The following is a 15634-nucleotide window of genomic DNA, read 5'->3' on the forward strand; positions in this document are numbered from 1 at the left end:
GTTCCTTACAATGCATCTGATCTCAGACGCGCTATTAGAGAAGGTCGGGGTTCCTTACAATGCATCTGATCTCAGACGCGCTATTAGAGAGGGTTGGGGTTCCTTACAATGCATCTGATCTCAGACGCGCTATTAGAGACAGTTGGGGTTCCTTACAATGCGTCTGATCTCAGACGCGCTATTAGAGAGGGTTGGGGTTCCTTACAATGCGTCTGATCTCAGACGCTCTATTAGGCCGTGATTATAATGGTGACGTGCATGTTGTCAATTGAGCGCACAAATTTTAAACAGATCTCAGAAATGGATTTTTCCGGGTGACGGCCGCGTCACGTGAGCGGTTCAGCCAATGAGGGCGAACCGCTCACGTGACGTCATGGCAACGCCTCCGCCATGCTTACCTGTCGCCTCCAGCGCATGAAATCACGCGGTCGAGCATACACTATAAACGAGGCCTTAGAGAGGGTTGGGGTTCCTTACAATGCATCTGATCTCAGACGCGCTATTAGAGAGAGTTGGGGTTCCTTACAATGCGTCTGATCTCAGACGCGCTATTAGAGAGGGTTGGGGTTCCTTACAATGCATCTGATCTCAGACGCGCTATTAGAGAAGGTCGGGGTTCCTTACAATGCATCTGATCTCAGACGCGCTATTAGAGAGGGTTGGGGTTCCTTACAATGCATCGGATCTCAGACGCGCTATTAGAGAAGGTCGGGGTTCCTTACAATGCATCTGATCTCAGACGCGCTATTAGAGAGGGTTGGGGTTCCTTACAATGCATCTGATCCCAGACTCGCTAATAGAGAGGGTTGGGGTTCCTTACAATGTATCTGATCCCAGACGCGCTATTAGAGAGGGTTGGGGTTCCTTACAATGCATCGGATCTCAGACGCGCTATTAGAGAGGGTTGGGGTTCCTTACAATGCGTCTGATCTCAGACGCGCTATTAGAGAGGGTTGGGGTTCCTTACAATGCATCTGATCTCAGACGCGCTATTAGAGAAGGTCGGGGTTCCTTACAATGCATCTGATCTCAGACACGCTATTAGAGAGTGTCGGGGTTCCTTACAATGCATCGGATCTCAGACGCGCTATTAGAGAGGGTTGGGGTTCCTTACAAGGCGTCTGATCTCAGACGCGCTATTAGAGAGGGTCGGGGTTCCTTACAATGCATCTGATCTCAGACGCGCTATTAGAGAAGGTCGGGGTTCCTTACAATGCATCTGATCTCAGACGCGCTATTAGAGAGGGTTGGGGTTCCTTACAATGCATCTGATCTCAGATGCGCTATTAGAGAGGGTTGGGGTTCCTTACAATGCATCGGATCTCAGACACGCTATTAGAGAGGGTTGGGGTTCCTTACAATGCATCTGATCTCAGACATGCTATTAGAGAGGGTTGGGGTTCCTTACAATGCATCTGATCTCAGATGCGCTATTAGAGAGGGTTGGGGTTCTGCAGAATTTCACAATATAATTATAGGGTTTCTTAAACCAAAAAAAGCTTAAAAAACACTGACTTGTTATATGTTGAAATGGGCAGCAGACCTCAATGTAGAAATAGACAAAGATGACTGGGAGGAGATTTGGGAATCAGCAGCTAAAACATCAATTTGTACAACAATAAAGGAGAATATATACAACATTTTACTTCATTGGTACATAACCCCAGATAGGCTGAGCCATACCTTCCCAGGCACTCGGACCTATGTTGGAGAGGGTGTGGCCTGAGAGGAGATATGGTACATATATGGTGGTCTCGTCCATGGATCCAGAGATTTGGGATTATGATTCAGAATATGATCTAAGGAATCACGGATTTGAAAGTACCGTTAGATCCAATGAACTTCTTGCTGGCTAAACCAATAGATCTCTCTCAAATTCACATAAGAAAACGAATGTAATTCATCTTAACTGCAGCACGCTGCTCTATAGCTGCATCTTGGGAAAAAATAAACGCCCCATCTAAGCGTACAGTAATCAAAAGGGTAAAGGAAATTTGGCTAATGGAAAAATTAGCAGCTCAACTAAACCATAAAATGGATCAACTCTACAATATATGGGAGTTATGGCCCCATAAATAAGGGGGAAAAACCGAGAAAAAATGTATTGAGTATTTTGAAATATTTTTAAAATTAAAGTTAGACCAGCCACATCCCATATTACCCCTCAATTCTTTATACCCCCCTCTCCTACTCCCCCACTCATTCGTTCTTTTCCTCACTTCTCTCAATCTAGCCTCTTCTATCTATTATTAAAAAAAAGGGGGATGTTGTATTAAATCGAGTGTTTTGTATCGAAGATTATACATTCAATACCATACGTAATGATAATTTTTATGCAATATATATTCTATACAACAACTTTTTGTTTATGTATTTTATAATTATATATTACGTTATAATATGTATGTATATGAAACCTTATTAAATAAAAAGATTACAAAAAAAAAACCACTAACTTAGATACACAATGCTCTGCACAGATATTCAATTTCCTGTATACAGATAAACTTTGCTCTGCCCGTGTATAAATCCCTCTCTATAGTGGATTCAAATGCACCTCACTCCTCCTGCAGCCTTCGGTACACAGAGTATTAAGTCCTTTCACAGAACCCCCGCACACACAGGCGTTAGGTGGAAGGGGGCGTACATGAACTGGCCTTGAAGCGGAGAGAGCCTGGTATCCTGCGCACGTCGTGTCCTAGCCTCGGCTCTGTGCGTCTCTGCGCTCAGCATGAACCTGCAGAGTATTACCAGGCTGGTTCATATTCATTGCCAGGTGTGCTGTGTGATCTCTCGCCCTGCACAGGCAGAGCATGGTTTAAACATGCAGTCTCTGCGTGGGACTGACCCTTTAGAGCAACAAGATTACTTTCCTTCTTATCTGTAAGTGTAAAGATGCGACAATGTATAATTCTACATTCTTACCTAACCTGGCAATCTGCTAAGGTAACATTATCTATTGTTACAGTTTGCAGCTCAAACTGCGGGGGATATTGGGACAATTTATCCCAAACAGGAAGGAGAGTGTTGCAAACATTTTGCACTGCTGGGGAGGTGGGCTAAAGCCTGCTATAGAAACCAAAGGATGCTTTAAAACTCATTAAAAACGGCATTGAGTTGTATAATAATAAATAATGCAGTACAGTAATTATAATCTAATACTACAGAACTGATTAAAAAAATTACAATTAAAAAAAAACTCGTGTAAGATTTCACGTTTTGCTGATTTAACCCATTAAACATGTTACTGTCATTTGGTCAAAAAACAGAAAACAAATCCCTGCGCTTCTCCCATTGGGCTAACAATAAGCTGATGTAATTCAGTGCAGTTACAAACTGGTATATACCGGTGAAGACACTGACATGTATGCAAGTAAAGTGACAAGTGAATTTACAGGGACCTTACTGGGAGATTATATACCTTGAAAAGGAGGGACTAACCTCCCACAAGCTGCTCAATAAGCAGTTACAGGGGGATTGGCTAAATACATTAATCACACCCTAATAGTGTTGCTAAGGATTTAATTCGGCCCAACAGAAAATGTACAACATTATATATATTATATATATATATATATATTCACCGCGCTTCTCCGTGTAAGGAGCATGGTGATGGGGGAAAAGATTGGCCATACATATGTGAAAAAAAAACAGAAAGTGAATCCCTGGGCTTCTCCCATTGGGCTAACAATAAATGGGGAATAAATATACATAGTGAAACCTAAGTCTGTAAAACAATGGAGACTTTTGGTTACATCCTTTGCTCAAATAATGACAAGCCTGCTAACCAACGTCAAGGTAAGTCTCAGTAACAGGTCCCTATGCTAAATGCATACAAATGTTCTGTGAAATATACCCTGAAGGGGTTAATAAACTAAGTATAAGCTTATGTAACACAGAGTGCAGTTACAAACTGGTATATACACCAGTGAAGATACTTACATTGATGCAAGTAAAGTGAACGCCTCCGCCACGCCTACCTGTCGCCTCCAGTGCATGTTTCGCGCGTGACGTCACGCGGTCGAGCATACACTATAAATCAGGCCTTAGAGAGAGTGTTGGGGTTCCTTACAATGCATCTGATCTCAGACGCGCTATTAGAGAGAGTTGGGGTTCCTTACAATGCATCTGATCCCAGACGCGCTATTAGAGAGGGTTGGGGTTCCTTACAATGCATCTGATCTCAGACGCGCTATTAGAGAGGGTTGGGGTTCCTTACAATGCATCTGATCTCAGACGCGCTATTAGAGAGGGTTGGGGTTCCTTACAATGCATCTGATCTCTTACACACTATTAGAGAGGGTTGGGGTTCCTTACAATGCATCTGATCTCAGACGCGCTATTAGAGAGGGTTGGGGTTCCTTACAATGCACCGGATCTCAGACACACTATTAGAGAGTGTTGGGGCTCCTTACAATGTATCTGATCTCAGACACACTATTAGAGAGGGTTGGGGTTCCTTACAATGCATCTGATCTCAGACGCGCTATTAGAGAGGGTTGGGGCTCCTTACAATGCATCTGATCTCCGACACACTATTAGAGAGGGTTGGGGTTCCTTACAATGCATCTGATCTCAGACGCGCTATTAGAGAGGGTTGGGGCTCCTTACAATGCATCTGATCTCCGACACACTATTAGAGAGGGTTGGGGTTCCTTACAATGCATCTGATCTCAGACACACTATTAGAGAGGGTTGGGGTTCCTTACAATGCATCTGATCTCAGACACACTATTAGAGAGGGTTGGGGTTCCTTACAATGCATCTGATTGCAGACGCGCTGTTAGGGAGGGTTGGGGTTCTGCAGAATTTCACAATATAATTATAGGGTTTCTTAACCAAAAAAAGCTTAAAAAACACTGACTTGTATATCTGTGCAGAGCATTGTGTATCTAATTCCCTGTATACAGATAAACTTTGCTCTGCCCATGTATAAGTCCCTCTCTATAGTGGATTGAAAAGCACCTCACTCCTCCTGCAGCCTTCGGTACACAGAGTATTAAGTCCTTTCACAGAACCCCCGCACACACAGGCGTTAGGTGGAAGGGGGCGTACATGAACTGGCCTTGAAGCAGAGAGAGCCTGGTATCCTGCGCACGTCGTGTCCTAGCCACGGCTCTGTGCGTCTCTGCGCTCAGCATGAACCTGCAGAGTATTACCACGCTGGTTCATATTCATTGCCAGGTGTGCTGTGTGATCTCTCGCCCTGCACAGGCAGAGCATGGTTTAAACATGCAGTCTCTGCGTGGGACTGACCCTTTAGAGCAACAAGATTACTTTCCTTCTTATCTGTAAGTGTAAAGATGCGACAATGTATAATTCTACATTCTTACCTAACCTGGCAATCTGCTAAGGTAACATTATCTATTGTTACAGTTTGCAGCTCAAACTGCGGGGGATATTGGGACAATTTATCCCAAACAGGAAGGAGAGTGTTGCAAACATTTTGCACTGCTGGGGAGGTGGGCTAAAGCCTGCAATAGAAACCAAAGGATGCTTTAAAACTCATTAAAAACGGCATGGAGTTGTATAATAATAAATAATGCAGTACAGTAATTATAATCTAATACTACAGAACTGATTAAAAAAATTAAATTACAAAAAAACTCGTGTAAGATTTCACGTTTTGCTGGTTTAACCCATTAAACATGTTACTGTCATTAGGCACCAGTGTTACAGCCTCATGTACTGTGTGTATATTACACATACAATGTTATACTGCCTGACGTACTGCGTATAACATACGTTACAGTCTGATATACAGAAGTGGGGCCCGCTTCTCGGCGCTTCGCTTCTCGGCGATCCGCTGATACGGCGGCACCGAGAAGGGGGCCGCCATGTTGGTTTTGAAAATCGCGCATGCACAGAACAGGCGGGTGCACCCGGCGCGCATGCGCAGACCGCAGGGTTGCGCGCATACCATGGGTTGCACATGCGCAGAACGGCAAAAATGCCGGTTTGCGCATGCGCAGTAGTGAAAATCGCCGGATCCGCTTTACGGCGCTATACGGCGGGGCCCTGCTGTACTGTCTAACATACAATGTAACTGCCTGACGTACTGTGTATGTGTATAACATATATACTATTACAGCCTTATTACGTGTGTGTAGCAGATACATTGTTACAGTGATATAGTGTGGGTGGGTGAATAACAGCTACAATGATGTGTGTGTGTGTGTGTGTGTGTGTGTATAACAGATACAATCGTGTGTGTATATAACATACGATGTTACAGTGTGATATAGTGTGTGTGTATAACAGATACAATGGTGTGTGTGTGTATAACAGATACGATGTTACAGTGTGATATAGTGTGTGTGTGTGTGTATAACAGATACGATGTTATAGTGTGTGTGTGTGTATAACAGATACAATGGTGTGTGTATATAACAGATACGATGTTACAGTGTGATATAGTGTGTGTATATAACAGATACGATGTTACAGTGTGATATAGTGTGTGTATATAACAGATACGATGTTACAGTGTGATATAGTGTGTGTATATAACAGATACGATGTTACAGTGTGATATAGTGTGTGTATATAACAGATACGATGTTACAGTGTGATATAGTGTGTGTATATAACAGATACGATGTTACAGTGTGATATAGTGTGTGTATATAACAGATACAATGTTACAGTGTGATATAGTGTGTGTATATAACAGATACGATGTTACAGTGTGATATAGTGTGTATATATAACAGATACGATGTTACAGTGCGATATAGTGTGTGTGTATATAACAGATACGATGTTACAGTGTGATATAGTGTGTATATATAACAGATACGATGTTACAGTGTGATATAGTGTGTCTATATAACAGATACAATGTTACAGTGTGATATAGTGTGTGTATATAACAGATACAATGTTACAGTGTGATATAGTGTGTGTATATAACAGATACAATGTTACAGTGTGATATAGTGTGTGTATATAACAGATACGATGTTACAGTGTGATATAGTGTGTGTATATAACAGATACGATGTTGCAGTGTGATATAGTGTGTGTATATAACAGATACGATGTTACAGTGTGATATAGTGTGTGTATATAACAGATACGATGTTACAGTGTGATATAGTGTGTGTATATAACAGATACAATGTTACAGTGTGATATAGTGTGTGTGTATATAACAGATACAATGTTACAGTGTGATATAGTGTGTGTGTGTATAACAGATACAATGATGTGTGTGTGTGTGTATAACAGATACGATGTTACAGTGTGATATAGTGTGTGTGTGTGTGTGTGTGTGTGTGTGTGTGTGTGTGTGTGTGTGTGTGTGTATAACAGATACAATCGTGTGTGTATATAACAGATACGATGTTACAGTGTGATATAGTGTGTGTATATAACAGATACGATGTTACAGTGTGATATAGTGTGTGTATATAACAGATACAATGTTACAGTGTGATATAGTGTGTGTATATAACAGATACAATGTTACAGTGTGATATAGTGTGTGTATATAACAGATACAATGTTACAGTGTGATATAGTGTGTGTATATAACAGATACAATGTTACAGTGTGATATAGTGTGTGTATATAACAGATACGATGTTACAGTGTGATATAGTGTGTGTATATAACAGATACAATGTTACAGTGTGATATAGTGTGTGTATATAACAGATACGATGTTACAGTGTGATATAGTGTGTGTGTGTGTGTGTGTATAACAGATACAATGATGTGTGTGTGTGTATAACAGATACGATGTTACAGTGTGATATAGTGTGTGTGTGTGTGTGTATAACAGATACAATCGTGTGTGTATATAACAGATACGATGTTACAGTGTGATATAGTGTGTATATATAACAGATACGATGTTACAGTGTGATATAGTGTGTGTATATAACAGATACGATGTTACAGTGTGATATAGTGTGTGTATATAACAGATACAATGTTACAGTGTGATATAGTGTGTGTATATAACAGATACGATGTTACAGTGTGATATAGTGTGTGTATATAACAGATACAATGTTACAGTGTGATATAGTGTGTGTGTATATAACAGATACAATGTTACAGTGTGATATAGTGTGTGTATATAACAGATACGATGTTACAGTGTGATATAGTGTGTGTATATAACAGATACGATGTTACAGTGTGATATAGTGTGTGTATATAACAGATACGATGTTACAGTGTGATATAGTGTGTGTATATAACAGATACGATGTTACAGTGTGATATAGTGTGTGTATATAACAGATACGATGTTACAGTGTGATATAGTGTGTGTATATAACAGATACGATGTTACAGTGTGATATAGTGTGTATATATAACAGATACGATGTTACAGTGTGATATAGTGTGTGTATATAACAGATACGATGTTACAGTGTGATATAGTGTGTGTATATAACAGATACAATGTTACAGTGTGATATAGTGTGTGTATATAACAGATACAATGTTACAGTGTGATATAGTGTGTGTATATAACAGATACGATGTTACAGTGTGATATAGTGTGTGTATATAACAGATACGATGTTACAGTGTGATATAGTGTGTGTACATAACAGATACAATGTTACAGTGTGATATAGTGTGTTATACGGGGTGGGTGCTATCCCTGTTACCCCCTCACCTGCTCTCCCCGTTCCCCCCTCACCTGCTCTCCCCGTTCCCCCCTCACCTGCTCTCCCCGTTCCCCCCTCACCTGCTCTCTCCGTTCCCCCCTCACCTGCTCTCCCCGTTCCCCCCTTACCTGCTCTTCCCGCTCTCTCCCCGTTCCCCCCTCACCTGCTCTCCCGTTCCCCCCTCACCTGCTCTCCCCGTTCCCCCCTCACCTGCTCTCCCCGTTCCCCCCTCACCTGCTCTCCCGTTCCCCCCTCACCTGCTCTCCCTGTTCCCCCCTCACCTGCTCTCACCGTTCCCCCCTCACCTGCTCTCCCCGTTCCCCCCTCACCTGCTCTCCCCATTCCCCCCTCACCTGCTCTCCCCGTTCCCCCCTCATCTGCTCTCCCCGTTCCCCCCTCACCTGCTCTCCCCGTTCCCACCTCACCTGCTCTCCCCGTTCCCCCCTCACCTGCTCTCCCTGTTCCCCCCTCACCTGCTCTCCCTGTTCCCCCCTCACCTGCTCTCCCCGTTCCCCCCTCACCTGCTCTCCCGTTCCTCCCTCACCTGCTCTCCCCGTTCCCCCCTCACCTGCTCTCCCTGTTCCCCCCTCACCTGCTCTCCCCGTTCTCTCCCCGTTCCCCCCTCACCTGCTCTCCCCGTTCCCCCCTCACCTGCTCTCCCCGTTCCCCTCACCTGCTCTCCCCGTTCCCCCCTCACCTGCTCTCCCCGTTCCCCCCTCACCTGCTCTCCCCGCTCTCTCCCCGTTCCCCCCTCACCTGCTCTCCCCGTTCCCCCCTCACCTGCTCTCCCCGTTCCCCTCACCTGCTCTCCCCGTACCCCCCTCACCTGCTCTCCCCGCTCTCTCCCCGTTCCCCTCACCTGCTCTCCCCGTTCCCCCCTCACCTGCTCTTCCCGTTCCCCCCTCACCTGCTCTCCCGTTCCCCCCTCACCTGCTCTCCCCGTTCCCCCCTCACCTGCTCTCCCCATTCCCCCCTCACCTGCTCTCCCGTTCCCCCTCACCTGCTCTCCCCGCTCTCTCCCCGTTCCCCTCACCTGCTCTCCCCGTTCCCCCCTCACCTGCTCTCCCCGTTCCCCCCTCACCTGCTCTCCCGTTCCCCCCTCACCTGCTCTCCCCGTTCCCCCCTCACCTGCTCTCCCCGTTCCCCCCTCACCTGCTCTCCCGTTCCCCCCTCACCTGCTCTCCCCGTTCCCACCTCACCTGCTCTCCCCGTTCCCACCTCACATGCTCTCCCCGTGCCCACCTCACCTGCTCTCCCCGTTCCCACCTCACCTGCTCTCCCCGTTCCCCCCTCACCTGCTCTCCCCGTTCCCCCCTACCTCCTCTCCCCGTTCCCCCCTCACCTGCTCTCCCCGTTCTCCCCTCACCTGCTCTCCCGTTCCCCCCTCCTGCTCTCCCCGTTCCCCCCTCACCTGCTCTCCCCGTTCCCCCCTCACCTGCTCTCCCCGTTCCCCCCTCACCTGCTCTCCCCGTCCCCCCCTTACCTGCTCTTCCAGTTTCCCCCTCACCTGCTCTCCCCATTCCCCCCTCACCTGCTCTTCCCTTTACCCCCTCACTTGCTCTCCCCATTCTCTCCCCGTTCCCCCCTCACCTGCTCTCCCGTTCCCCTCACTTGATCTCTCCGTTCCCCCCTCACCTGCTCTCCCCGTTGCCCTCACCTGCTCTCCCCGCTCTCTCCCCGTTCCCCCTACATGCTCTCCCGTTCCCCCCTCACCTGCTCTCCCCGCTCTCTCCCCATTCCCCCCTCACCTGCTCTCCCCGCTCTCTCCCCGTTCCCCCTACCTGCTCTCCGGTTCCCCCCTCACCTGCTCTCCCCGCTCTCTCCCCGTTCCTCCTACCTGCTCTCCCCGTTCCCCCCTCACCTGCTCTCCCGTTCCCCTCACCTGCTCTCCCTGTTCCCCCCTCACCTGCTCTCCCCGTTCCCCCCTACCTCCTCTCCCCGTTCCCCCCTCACCTGCTCTCCCCGTTCCCCCCTCACCTGCTCTCCCGTTCCCCCCTCCTGCTCTCCCCGTTCCCCCCTCACCTGCTCTCCCCGTTCCCCCCTCACCTGCTCTCCCCGTTCTCCCCTCACCTGCTCTCCCCGTTCCCCCCTTACCTGCTCTTCCAGTTTCCCCCTCACCTGCTCTCCCCATTCCCCCCTCACCTGCTCTTCCCTTTACCCCCTCACTTGCTCTCCCCATTCTCTCCCCGTTCCCCCCTCACCTGCTCTCCCGTTCCCCTCACCTGATCTCCCCGTTCCCCCCTCACCTGCTCTCCCCGTTGCCCTCACCTGCTCTCCCCGCTCTCTCCCCGTTCCCCCTACATGCTCTCCCGTTCCCCCCTCAACTGCTTTCCCCGCTCTCTCCCCATTCCCCCCTCACCTGCTCTCCCCGCTCTCTCCCCGTTCCCCCTACCTGCTCTCCGGTTCCCCCCTCACCTGCTCTCCCCGCTCTCTCCCCGTTCCTCCTACCTGCTCTCCCCGTTCCCCCCTCACCTGCTCTCCCGTTCCCCTCACCTGCTCTCCCTGTTCCCCCCTCACCTGCTCTCCCCGTTCCCCCCTCACCTGCTCTCCCGTTCCCCTCACCTGCTCTCCCTGTTCCCCCCTCACCTGCTCTCCCCGTTCCCCCCTCACCTGCTCTCCCGTTCCCCCCTCACCTGCTCTCCCCGTTCCCCCCTCACCTGCTCTCCCCGTTCCCCTCACCTGCTCTCCCCGTTCCCCTCACCTGCTCTCCCCGTTCCCCCCTCACCTGCTCTCCCCGTTCCCCTCACGTGCTCTCCCCGTTCGCCCCTCACCTGCTCTCCCGTTCCCCCCTCACCTGCTCTCCCCGTTCCCCCCTCACCTGCTCTCCCCATTCCCCCCTCACCTGCTCTCCCCGTTCCCCCATCACCTGCTCTCCCCGTTCCCCCCACCTGCTCTCCCCGATCCCCCCTCACCTGCTCTCCCCGTTCCCCCCACCTGCTCTCCCCGTTCCCCCCTCACCTGCTCTCCCCGTTCCCCCCTCACCTGCTCTCCCCGTTCCCCCCTTACCTGCTCTCCCTGCTCACCCCTCCTGCTCTCCCCATGCCCTCCTGCCCTCCCTGCTCCCCCCTCCTGCTCTCCCCGTGTCCCCCTCCTGCTTTCCCCGCATCCCCTCCTGCTCTCCCAGTGCCCCCACTAACTGCTCTCCCTGCTCACCCCACACCCACCTCCTGCTCTCCCTGCTCCCCCCTCCTGCTCTCCCCGCTCCCCCCTCCTGCTTTCCCCGCTCCCCCCCTCCTGCTCTCCCTTCGTCCCCCTCCTGCTCTCCCTTCGCCCCCTCCTGCTCTCCCCGCGTCCCCCTCCTGCTCTCCCCGCGTCCCTCTCCTGCTCTCCCTTCGTCCCCCTCCTGCTCTCCCCGCGTCCCCCTCCTGCTCTCCCCGCGTCCCCCTCCTGCTCTCCCTTCGCCCCCATCCTGCTCTCCCTTTGCCCCCCTCCTGCTCTCCCCACGTCCCCCTCCTGCTCTCCCCGCGTCCCCCTCCTGCTCTCCCCGTGTCCCCCTCCTCTCCCAGCGCCCCCCTCTTCCCCGTCTCTTAGCTGCTTCACATTCCAGAGCTGCCTGGGCCTGTATCAGGAGGTGTATACCAGTCATATGCAGGAATCCCTCCCCAGGCTCAGGCTGATGGATCTGTTTCTCCTAGCCCTGAACAGGAGGTGTTAACCCTGCACTGCTGGGGGCTGCAGAGCAATGTACAGCTGTGCAGAGCAATGTACAACAGTGCAGAGCCATGTACAGCTGTGCAGAGCAATGTACAGAGGTGCAGAGCAATGTACAACTGTGCAGAGCAATGTACAGCTGTGCAGAGCAATGTACAGCTGTGCAAAGCAATGTACAGCTGTGCAGAGCAATGTACAACTGTGCAGAGCAATGTACAGCTGTGCAGAGCAATGTACAGCTGGGCAAAGCAATGTACAGCTGTGCAGAGCAATGTACAACTGTGCAGAGCAATGTACAGCTGTGCAGAGCAATGTACAGCTGTACAAAGCAATGTATAGCTGTGCAGAGCAATGTACAGCTGTGCAGAGCAATGTACAGCTGTGCAGAGCAATGTACAACAGTGCAGAGCAATGTACAGAGGTGCAGAGCAATGTACAACTGTGCAGAACAATGTACAACTGTGCAGAGCAATGTACAGCTGTGCAGAGCAATGTACAACTGTGCAGAGCAATGTACAACTGTGCAGAGCAATGTACAGCTGTGCAGAGCAAAGTACAACAGTGCAAAGCAATGTACAGCTGTGCAGATCAATGTACAACTGTGCAGAGCAATGTACAGCTGTGCAGAGCAAAGTACAACTGTGCAGAGCAATGTACAACTGTGCAGAGCAAAGTACAACAGTGCAAAGCAATGTAAAACTGTGCAGAGCAATGTACAGCTGTGCAGAGCAATGTGCAACTGTGCAGAGCAATGTACAACTGCAGGAGTGTCCGGATGGGAGGTGGAACGTGCTCCTAACACAGTGGTGTAGTAGATGTAACGTGTTATAAGGTCACTTGGCTGCTGCTGCCAGCTCAGTGGGGCCTCTTTATACATAACAATGATGTGCCAGAGTGCTCGCTCATTGGGTTAAAGGACAAAGGTACTTGAACCAAGACCCGTGACACCCTAGCCAGGTCCACGTGACCTGGCCGTTGACGCAAGTGGGCTCCCGGAAATCATGTTTAAATGAGCCGCGCCAACTCACCCCTCCCAGCCCCGCTGGGCTTTACCAAGCAGGGAGACCCGTCTGGCAAGGATAACCACATTTACCCCCCAACTGCCGCCACCTACGGGGCTATTTAAGCCCCCTTAAACTAGCCCCATACTGCCAGATCCGCCAGGACGCTCTCAAGCCCGTCTTGCATGGCCTTATTAAATAAATCGGATCCAATGTCCGACAAGCGTCCCCCATCGGACCTAAACAAACCGCTTGTCACGGAATCGGTCAGGATGGTTTAGTACCCGACCTCCGAACTGCGGCACGAACCTTCCCGTTAACCGTATACGCGCGCTCGGCGGCCCGTGCGGCCCGAGCCCCCCTCCACACATCTCTGTGAGTGATATCAGACCAAACGATCTGCACCCCTTGCCAACCCCCGTGGATCTGAGCCAAATGATGCTTCATTGCCCACACCAGGTCACCAGAAAGCACTGCTGCCAGGTCGCTACCCCCTGATGTGGAGGATTAAGATCTGCGTAGGCCTCCTGTCCCGTGCCAAAACAAGCAACCGGGGGAGCAGTTGAACTCATCTGCCCCACCAAAAACTTCTACCGGATCCCTGTGCAATCCCCGGTTTCCCCCGCACGGCCGCACGCTTCAACGCCCAGTGAACAAGCGAGTCCCCTAGGCGCGAAACCTGGGGTGGCATGGCAAGGATCAGCCTATGCTTTCTACTCCAACGTGGGCCTGACGTAGGACCGATACCGGTCCGGCTTCCAGCGCCCGATTCCACGTTTCACTTTGGCCCCCTAGCCCCGCACGCGCCACTTCCGTCGCTGCACCAATCTGGGAGGAATGTGTGTCGACTGAGTCCCATCTAAGCCCGACTGTCTAAGGCCTGAAACAGCCGCTGGTACTGAAACCTTGACAATGGTTCCCCACCCGCATGCACCAGTAGTGGGACAGGGAGCCTGGCCCCCAACAAGTACTTGCCCAAAGTTCTCACCGGGCATGTTGTGCTCCCTGCTAAATCTAGGAGACAGACCCAACCCCTTCCCCCCCCCCCACTCCCAGGCCTGGCTGATCAACAATTGAAGCGACCCGAGCCCCTGCACCAGATCTTCAACCTGAAAACCTCCTCCTCCCTGCCAGGTCACGCAGACCAACTCCCCCACCCGCAAGGCCGTGAAAAAGGCCAAATTAAAGAGTTTGGCCTCGAACAATGAGTAGCAAACCCTTCCTGTAACCTGAGTCAACCTCTCCAGTATTAGCGGTGTCACCGGCTTCCTGCCATCTGGCACCGCCGCACCCCTCATCAATCCGGCTACAACCCGCCTAACTATGAAAGCCCGAGTAAGATCTTCCCTCCCCAATAGCTTCATAAAAGAGGAAACTCCCACTAGTTTGTTGCTCACTGGCCCGCCCGCTAAACCTTTCTCTTTTAGCGAAAGGACGTAAGTCAACAAGGCCCCTACCTCTGTCCTAAAAGCTCCCCAGTCAACCCGATACTCTCACCAAGCAGCCGCATAGGAGCCCACGTGCAAAGCCATGGAACCTTGCACCAAGTCCATCACTGAATCATCTCCAAATCCCACAACTCTACTGGGCATCGCAGGCCGATCCACTCCGGCGCCAACCTCCGGAACTCCACCAGCTGTAACCGGGACAAAGCATCGGCAATGGCATTAGCAACACCCGGCACATGTCGTACTTTAAACGCTATGTTTAGCTTAAGACAGGTCAGTGCAAAGCTGCGCAACAGAACCAACACGGCGGGGTGGGGGGGAGGAACGCAACCCGAAGCTATTCACTCACAGTTAGTAAATAGATGACCCCACAATCTCACCGACACCAACAAAGGAAATAATTCTAAGAATGTCAGGTTCCTGATCAACTGGGTCTCGGTCCACTGAATCGGCCACCGCTCAGCACCCCACGCCCCATTGAATTGGCCCCGAAACCTATTGACCCACTGCATCGGTGAACAGCTGGAACTCTGCATTATAGGATGGTCAGCCCCTCCAAAGGGTTTCCAGCAAGACTGACAAATCCTTTTGGATTTCCGTGGTGACCCAAATAAAGTGGTTCGGGCGCCACACCACCGCCGTTGCTACTGCCAGTCACCTCAAAAACAGCGGCCCTGACAGCATAATCCTCGCTGAAAAGACCAAATGACCCATTAGCAACTGAAAATGCCTCAAGTTGCCTTGTTTAGTGACCTAAATTCTACTAGAGAATCTACCAGCGCAATTAGCTTTTCCCGCGGGAGTCTGTATCCCATGTGGGCCAAGTCGATCTCGATCCCCAGAAAACTGAGGACCGTCGTCGGACCCACGTTGTCTCTTCCGTCCATGGGACCCCGAATTCGTG

At 50.0% G+C, this 15634-nt stretch overlaps 1 protein-coding gene across 1 annotated transcript in view; it reads left to right on the plus strand.

Moving 5' to 3' along the window:
- Positions 1-13848, plus strand: part of LOC142498027 (nuclear migration protein nudC-like) — a 21453-nt gene extending 7605 nt beyond the window's left edge. Inside the window, exon 6 of the mRNA XM_075606535.1 lies at positions 13742-13848. Within this exon, the coding sequence (XP_075462650.1) occupies positions 13742-13848 (107 nt within the window). The remainder of the gene's footprint in view (positions 1-13741) is intronic.
- The last annotated feature ends 1786 nt before the right edge of the window (positions 13849-15634 follow it).

This window comes from Ascaphus truei, chromosome 6, assembly GCF_040206685.1.
Source record: "Ascaphus truei isolate aAscTru1 chromosome 6, aAscTru1.hap1, whole genome shotgun sequence".
NCBI classification, from domain to species: Eukaryota; Metazoa; Chordata; class Amphibia; order Anura; family Ascaphidae; genus Ascaphus; species Ascaphus truei.